General features: G+C 43.5%; 1 protein-coding gene across 1 annotated transcript in view; it reads right to left on the reverse strand.

Moving 5' to 3' along the window:
- Window positions 1-8925, reverse strand: part of GABRG1 (gamma-aminobutyric acid type A receptor subunit gamma1) — a 58597-nt gene extending 49672 nt beyond the window's left edge. Inside the window, exon 1 of the mRNA XM_055796678.1 lies at window positions 8631-8925. Within this exon, the coding sequence (XP_055652653.1) occupies window positions 8631-8719 (89 nt within the window). The 5' untranslated portion in view covers window positions 8720-8925. The remainder of the gene's footprint in view (window positions 1-8630) is intronic.
- Between the last annotated feature and the right edge of the window lie 443 nt (window positions 8926-9368).

The raw sequence follows: 9368 nt of genomic DNA on the forward strand, positions 1-9368 counted from the left end.
AGACCAGGATGTTTAGAACAGTCCACTCGGGTCTTAGAAAATTCCATGGACAGAGACCCCACAATCCCACTGAACAACTTGTTTCACTGTTTAATTAAACTCACAGTGATCTTTTTATTTACACATAGTTGGTATTTCCCCTGTTGCAGTTCACCACCGTTGTTCCTCATCCTCTTACAATGCACCACTGTGAAGAGCTTACCTTTGTCTCTTTGATCAACTCCCCATGAGTGCTGGGGGCTGCTGTTGGGTCCCCCAAAGTCACCTCTTCTCCAAGGTGAACTGCCCTCTCCTCACAGGGCAAGAACTGCTTGACCAGCTTGGTAGCCCTCTGCTGAGCTCCCTCTAGTTTAAACCCAAAGCAGATACAGTCTCACAAGTGCTGAGCAGAGGGACATGATCACTTCCCTCAGCCTCCCGAGTGTGCACTTGTCCACACAGACCAAGGCTCTTTGCTGCCAAGGTGCCATGCTGTCCACCAGGAACTCCAGGTCCTTTCTGGCACAGCTGCTCCCCAGCCAGCTAGTCCCCAGCCCATCCTGCTGAGAAGGGCTTTCCCACCCAGGTGCAGGACTTGGCACTCATCCTTTGTGAATTTTCTAACACTTCTGTCAACCCACTCCCCCAGCCTCTCCAGCTCCCTCTGAACAGCAGCCCTGCCCACAAACATATGAACTTGGAAAAAACAGTGTTTCAACATAAAAGAAAAAAACAAATTGTCTCCAGGAAAGGCTATGCAAATGTTATTCCTGCTGCTCTCAGCAGTTCTTGTTTCACCACAGACAAGCAAGGAAATAGGACACACTTCTCACTTCTGTTTTCTCACATCAATTCTTCCACATTCTGATTACAGACTTGCAGAATGTGTTGTGTGTTTTGTTTTGGCTTAGAAAAAACGGGTAACTTATTGAGTGTAGCATGCACACTTGCAGTGTAAGTACACCTCATCCTCTGTTCTGAGAAAACCATTACTACAATACCTTAATGCAGCTCTTTACCTAAGACCTTCAGTGAGTAGGTCCTTTCTTTTTTCTAGCACAAACTTCCCTAATGCTAGCTGAAAAATTAGTAGGGGCCCTCATGCCAACTATAATTTAATCTTTGAGATGAAGAGCATGTTTTCATTGTAAAATTTTTAGACAAATCTATATTCATCTTCCTCTACAAGATGTCTTCTAAGGAAAGCCTTCCAGTTTGTGCATGCAACAACAACAACAAAAAAAATATCAGGAAGATAAAGCAGGTCTTAGCATAAACTGTATGGACTTGTCTGAAACTGAATTTGAAACCTACTAAAATTCTTAGCGTGATTTATTTTAAATAGATTTGAATGAAACCTAGAAATGTAAATTGCTAAGTCTTATCTTCTCAGCTGGTAAGTTTTGCCTTCATTGTGGGTTTTGGCCAGACCATGCAATCAAATAATTGAAATGTAAACAGCCATATTCCACTGATCATCCAGACCAAACAGCAGCGAATAAATGAAGACTCGGAGAACAGGAGATAAAAGGATAACGATAGCAAATTATAGAGCCTAAACAGATATAACTGAAAAGGGACAAATGGTATTAAATAAAGGACAAAATAACCTCAAACTACCAAGGAAGGACACGATGATGAAAAAGCATCACCTTTCTGGATACCTGAAACGTACTAACCATGGCACTATCAGGTCTCCTGGGAGTTTCAGACTAGGATCATCACATGCAGACACACATAAATCTGTGTGCCAAATGTCAGTACCCCATACAAGAGACCACAGACGTCTATCTACACTTGACTGATGAAAGGTTAATTGTCATCAAGTTCAGAATGAACTGATATATTGTTGATGGGTCAAGTGCCTTGATCCAAGAAACACTTCCCATAGTGGAACTAGACTTAAACCTAACATAAATGAATGCTGAGAACTATAAGCTCAAAAAAAAGCAGTTACTCCAATTAAATGCCATCCCACAGTCATTATAACATTAATCAAATTGCAAAGTCAACTTTGTAAGATTTCTACTCTAAAATGTCACAAGCATCTCAAGAAATACTTAAGATGCACTCTTCTTTATAAGACATTTTCAGTCACTTAAGCTCTGGTATTCATGTGAACATTTGTTCTAACACAATTTGTTGCATATTTCCTGCAAAATCTTCATGTAACTACCAATCTACTACAGCATTTCACAAAAACAAGCTTGCTAGAAATACTTTCAAGTTCTAGTACACATGTAAGCAGGTATCAACCTACTCCTACAGGAGGCAAAGAAATATTTATAGACTGAACTAGCCACAGAACTAGAGACTTGCACTGAATTGTGTACCATATTCATGGCATACAGATGAATCTGGCTTGAAATCATAGAAAAAGCCATACAACTACAATAACTAGGCAATGATAACATGTCCCCAGGAGAAATATGGCAAATGTGTTCCACTGAAATTTCAATGTAACTGCCATTAGGCAATTATGGACTAACCCAAAGGTCAATTAAATTAATGAATAATTGTACAAAGAGGTGAATATACTCGATAAGGGCTAATGTAAATACCTAAACCATCTAATAAAAAGCTTGTGCTCTCGCTCTCTCTCTGCAAGCAAAATTATGTCTTCTCCACTGTAATTTATTGCGTATTAAATATAGCACTTATCTTTTACAACAGGAGTATTGCACCTCTTGTCAGATGGTGACTAAAAGTTATGGCTGTCAGGGTCATCCTCTGCTGGATGCAAGCTGCAGGTCATCAGCTGGAAGGTCCTCGTTGGCAGAGCAAGAACCTAAGGTACAGGTCCACAGCTCACCTGCAGCAGGTCTGATACAATCCAGCACACATTCAATGGCTCTATACTGGAGAGATCAAGTACTTTTCTCCCCTAGGGAAAACACTGAGGTACTTTATTTTAAAAAACATCTACAAAATTTATTCTGCAATGTAAATATGGCATCGGAAAATGAAGTAAAAAAAAATTTGTTCTGACTTACAGTGACAGAGTTTTCCACCTAAATTAGTACTTAATACTACAGCTTTTTGCTGATACAAATTCCATCCAGATGAACTTTGTTTTGAAAGATAAATTGGATCATAGTATTACATTAATAATAATAAGACTTAATCCCGCATGGAACACTGCCGTAAATAAGAAGGAAACCATATTAAATGAAAGGACTAATGATCTATTTAAGACCTCAATAATATAATCCAAAGGGGATGTATCTCATGTTACGTCAGATGTTTCCTATTCACTGTGTCTGTCTGTCTTCCTGAAAATAAGAAAAATAACTGCATATAAATTTAGAAACACAGAATTAGCCATTCATACCTCATCAGACGTAAATGCAGTGACATGGAAAAGGAACTGAGGATCAAGGCAGAAAGCAAAGAGAACATGAGGTACACTGGAACAGTACTGGAGCTAATTCTGGGATAGAGTATCTCTTAACTATGAAGTAGCAGTAGGGAAGTAATATTCTCTGTGTGTTTGCCATTAATGAGGCTAATATTTAGATGATCTACCCATTTTTGAGGTCTGCTACTCAAAGAAAAAATTGAAAGAGTTTACAAAATGGTTAAATAATTCAGTATTTTCTGAAGAAATGTAAGCAGCTCAGTTTATTTACCTGAGAGGAAAATGTAAGCTGCTATCAAGTTGCCTCTTAAACTACATATACCAGGGAAATACTTCTAACAGTAGTTAGCATGACTGTAGCACGGGTAAATCCAATTCAATGGAAATTTCCGCTCTGTGTAGAGTATCTCCAATTGTGATACATTTGTATAAAACTTTCATTTTGGACTAGACCATTCATCCTGCAACAACTGCCAGGCATACTACTGCAGTGCAGCTCCTCGTCTCCAAGAGATGAGAAGGTTTCTATGAGCACATGATCTACAACATATCATGAAACACTAGGCTGGAAAAAGCAAGGCGGCAGGAAGTTTTCTGACCAAAATGCTGATTCCTTTAAGAATTTTCAGGATTCATTTGAGGTGCCTTAAGTTCTTATCAAGGCAAAACTTGGCAGAGGCACACAGGGCAATGAAGACCTTTGATGACTGTTTTCCCTGTGGAAGAGCAGAGAGCTGCAGACCGCACTCCATTCCTGAGAAGCAGCTGCAGCCATGGGTCTGCACCCTGAGGTTGCCCTGCAGAACCAGAGGTATGGCCTAGATTTCCCCACAAAGAGCTGCACGTAGGATCCAGTGGCTAAGCCAGCTGCAGCAGGTAGCACTGGGGAAAAATCAGGCTTTTTCAGCTAGTAGAAGGCAGAAGATCCACTGGCTGGAAGCCAGAGAAACCTCAAACTGGAAATACTGTACAATACTTCATCAGATTTCTTCTCGTCAAATCTTTATGCAGAAATTTAGAACTGTTCTACTGAAGCAACAAACCTGATGCAAAAGACAGAGTAAATTCTCCAGTTTTGTTTATTCTGGTATCAGACTGAATTATCACAACAGATACTACTGGCTTGAATACCCACCAATGAAAGCCTATTTTAGAAACTACTTCTTTCCACCTTTGCTGTATCACCGAGACTTTGCTCTTCCTTGAAGTAAGTTCTGGTCTGGTCAGCTCCTGATGACCTTTCTAGTCGCTCAAGTTACCTCTGCTAGTTCAGTGCTGTTGCATGATTTACCATTTTAAGCTTACATATGTAGAATCAAGTTTTTACACAGGTTGGTAGGCCACTAAACACACCACACTATTTTCAACTTTATTAAAAACATATGTGAAAAATGCAAAATTGGGACTTCTGTGTCATCTCCAATTTAATTCAGTTGCACCTGAATTACTCTTTACAAATTATTACCATTCAGAGAAATTGTTAAAAATATAGAATTCAGTGTCACAGTCATCCTCTACCCTTTGACAGGTTCCTGTCAGTCTGCTATATTCTGTCATTTATAATTACCGTTTCTCTCTACTGCTCTTTACCAAATAAGTTATGATACCGCTATTTCACCTAAATATGCACTCAGTTTAGTACGCAGTGCAAGAAAGGGCTATGCATGTAATTAAAAAAGCCCTAGTACTCTTCTTTCATAAATGGTACTATAAAAAAGGCTCTTTGCCCATCTTGGGAGATGCTCACCTTTGTTTTCCTGTGAGTTCAACCATTACTTTTTTAGTATATACACCTGATAGCACAAACCAAGGCAACTCACTTTCAAACAGTGCATATGCCAAGTCCACTTAAGTAGTCCTACCTACTGGCCATAGAAACTAGGTATTGTATTTAACCTAGATTATTACAATTCCTCTACAGCTTCAAAGAAAAAAACACAGAACCCTCAACCCCCTTGTAATTTACTCTGTAGCCAAACTCATGTATCCAGAAAAAAGGTGACCAAAGCCGACAAGTGCTCACCTGTTACCTTTTCTATCCAGCTCAGAAAGGCTTGAGTTGGTAGCAAGGGTGCTCTTATTTAACATCAGGCATATTTACAAACAGCAAGTTAAAGTTGTTCAATTTGCTATGAGTGCCTTTTTTTTTTTAATGGATTGCCATAGTTTGAAGGTTTTCTTTGAATCCACTGTAAGAAAATTATGTGCAAAAAATATTTCTCAATATTTATATCTCATTAAACTTTATACTAACAAAAAATATTAATACACTTTTAATAAAATAAACCATATTTTAAACCACTGGGACTGCTAAATAACCAGTTCTTCACTGTCACATCATGAACAAAGCAAGTAAGAGTGAGGATAATAATGAATAAACATCACAGATGTTCAAATGAAACAGTAAAACACTATTATCAAGCATTAAGAAACCCATGTTGTTATGACAGGCTTAACTCTGATCCAGGAATTTATATGAGAAGAAACCGTAGGCCGTATTATATAAGAGTAATGGAAAAGAAAATATTAGTTGACATTTGCACCTGCTGACAGGTACATTGCAATGGAGCATACAGAATTGCTTTTTAGAACACTGGGTTACAAAACTGAAGGGAAGATATGGTCAAAATTAAGTTAAGTTTGCAATATAGTTAGGGATGTTGAGCAGCACATACCATTTAATGCATTATAAACTAGAAAAAAAAGTTAGTTAGGCTGCACCTGTATGGTTAGCACTACAGAAATAATATTAATTATACTGTCAGCTCTTATGCTTTCCCTATGAATTATCTATTTATTTTATTTCAAGAAGAATAATGGGTTTGCCGAGCATTTAGAGCTACAGTGACTGCTGGGTAACTACTCTTTGCCTGCACATACCTTATAGAAAGGCTCACAGCCCAGTTTCTGCTACAGAAGAGGTGTCAGCTATTGACAAAAGCAGTCCTTCAAAATACTGTCACATGAAGTTACAGCAAGTGCATTGGCCGTTCTGGTCTGTTTGTGCTGCACATGCAGAACTGGGGGGAAACAACTGTTTTATGGGACAGCATTCAACTGCAATGCATCCCTTTGGCGAAGGAAGTTCAGTCTACTGGCATACTACAGCTTTGGAGCAGTTCATTAAAAGGATAAACTCTTTTTAAAAAAGGTGGACTCAACTTCCCATGTCTTTGCTTAGGCTTTAGCTCCATTTCTTACACCTGAAGTAACTTTATTCACTCAGCACAAATAATTACTTGGTGCATAAATGCATACTAAACGTGACGCAATTTGCAACCTTTTAAAAGTGTATGTTGAAAAGGTGTGTTGGCTCCTGCAAGATATTTTGAGAAAAACAGCCAGAATTGGTGCAACCTGATCTGTTCTTGAGAACAGCATGCCTTCTCTGTTTTAGCTTGAACTTCAAGGAGAAGCTTGGGCTGAAACTACAGAAAGACATCCAGAGAGGCAGAAATAGTATTTCCACCCTACTTTGTGGCAGGCTGCTAAAGGGCGCCACAGCTCCTGAGCTCCCTGCAACCCCCCCCCACCCCCCGAGTTGTCATGCACTACATTTCAGAGAATCAGGATCTGAAAACATGTCTATTGGTGGTCAAAAAATAAAAGGCAAAAAGAAAAAACTCTCAACCACCATTTTCCCATGTAGCCTCTAAATGAAAGGCAAGCCTGGAAATAGTTGATTCAGATACATGGATATTTATACAAAGGTTCCATTTTATCTGAGATGTTCTGGAACACAAAATAAAATAATGCATATAAGTTACCTCTTTTTTTCACGGAAGACTTCTTATCAACTTATTTATAAATGTTACTGTTAATGAGATGTGTACATAATAATCTACATCTAGTCCTGCAATCACAACCACATTTTGACAAACAAAAAAAATTTAAATTTTTTTTTAGGTAGTCCTCCTTCTTTGTAACTAAGTCTTTGAACTGCAAAATTAGCATGCATATTTTCTCTCAAACCACTTGATAATTTCTTCCATACCTGAAGTACAATATTCATCGTTCATTAGGAAACATTCTGAAGATGCACAACTGCACTGGGATGATTTCTATCAATGCTTTTGAAAAACATTATCATAATAAATCAAGGTTTGAAAAGACACAGATTAAGAAAAGTATGATCAGTGGTGTTTCTGACCAGGGTAACACAGCAGCCTTCTGAAGATGAGAGATGAGATATGAAATGAGATCAACACACTTCTCACAGGCTAATAAATCGTCATTCAGTATGGGGAAGGGGTCTGGAGTCTGACGCACTTAAAAACTGTTTAACAGACCTATTAATTATTTTTTTTGCTAGCCTTTCTACTACACATTTGTACATCCTCTTAGAATAATAATTTGGTCTGTCATTAAAAAGAAGGACACGCTGGGCAACAGTCAAATACCCCTTCAGTACAGCTCTGTGATTTTTACGAGAGCATAACCTGTGGAATGGTTCGGTTAGCTCTGACTTATTAATGGAGTTGAACGATCAGACTGCTCGTCGTTAAGTTGTTACGGGTACCGATAACACATGCACGCAGCAGCACCACACCGCTGCTTCCTCGGAGCCCTTCCGATGTAACTCTCCCTTCAAACGCCCGTTTCCAACTTCTGGGGCTGGCGCAGAGCCCCGGCCCAGGCAGGCGCGGCCCGCCCCACGCCGAGGCCCGCAGCGGCACGGCCGGCGCGGCGAGGGCGCCCGGACCGCGGGCAGCGCAGCGAGGGGCCGCCGCGACCAGGTGGCCCCCGCGCCTCCGCCAGCTGCCGGACCGGGCTCTCCCGAAGCAGCCGCCAGCAGCGCAGCCGCTCGCCGCCGACATCCAGCTCCTCTCCCAGCGGCAACCGGCGGGCGCGGCGGCGAGGAGGTGCCGGCGCTGCGGGCAGCTGGTTGTGCCGGGCGGCAGCCCCCGCCGCTCCTCCTCGGGGCGCAGGGCACCCCCGCCAGCCGGCTGCCCCGGGCCGCCCCCTGCGGCCGGGGGGGACACGCGCTTTTTCCGGCACCGAGCTGAGCCCGGACTCGCCAACTCGCTCAGCGAACAAGTGGGATGCGGCTGAAGTTTTACTTCGCCGGTGCCGGCTCCCCCCCGCCGCCGCCCGCGGGAGCCGCCGCCGGAGCATCGGCACCTTTGGGGCTTTCAAGTTTGGCGGCGCGTAGCCCGCCCCCTTCCCCTTCCCCGAGCCCGCCCGGCTACCCCCGAGCTCAGCCCGGGGCGCGGCGCGTAGGTCAGCCGAGACCCGCCGGGCGGGTGCGGGCGGCCGGGGCCGGGGCCGGTGCGGGGGTCCCCGCCGTACTCACCCGCTCCCCAACCGCACGGTCAGCAGCAGCAGCAGCAGCCGGGCCCCGCGGCGGCGGCTCCAGCGGGGCGCCGGGCCCCCCCCACGCATCCATGAGCGCGAAGGCGCTCTCCCTTCCCCGAGTTTTCTCCGGAGAGGCTGGGGAATAGCGACCCTGTCAATCCCACCGTCCCCCCCCCCCCCCGGCACACGGCAGGCAGAAGGAGGGGAGGGGGAGGGGAGGGGAAGTGGGGGGGGAATAAATAAAACACCCAAACAGGTAGGAACCCACTCTGCGAGGACCGAGCAACTCGCCCAATAGGCTCATCAGGTTGCTCCATAAATTATCCTAAAAACTGCTGGGCGAATCCGTCCCTAGCAGAGGTGGAGCCTCCCTTACTAGAAGGAAAACATGCTTAGGAGAAAGGGTGGCATTGATTTGCTATTTTCTCCGAAGAGGGAAATAAAACATATCTTATATATACACATAAATATACATAATATATGAAATGGTAAATATATGTTTAAAGCCACACATCTATATTTTTTTTCTTCCTTTCAAAGCTGCTCAGAGGGCGGCTTGCAAGCAGAGCAGCAGCCTCTCGGCCCTGCAGCGGAGACCCGCAGCCGGGAGGAGAAGCGCTGGGCGACGTGCGCGGACACCCGCGGGGACTGCGCGGCCCCGCGTCCGGCACCACCGCGGTTCGGGGAGGGCGGCGCCAGCCGCGGGGAAGGGGGCACCCTGCGGCCCCCCGTCCGT

The sequence above is a fragment of the Falco peregrinus genome, chromosome 2 (genome assembly GCF_023634155.1).
Source record: "Falco peregrinus isolate bFalPer1 chromosome 2, bFalPer1.pri, whole genome shotgun sequence".
NCBI classification, from domain to species: Eukaryota; Metazoa; Chordata; class Aves; order Falconiformes; family Falconidae; genus Falco; species Falco peregrinus.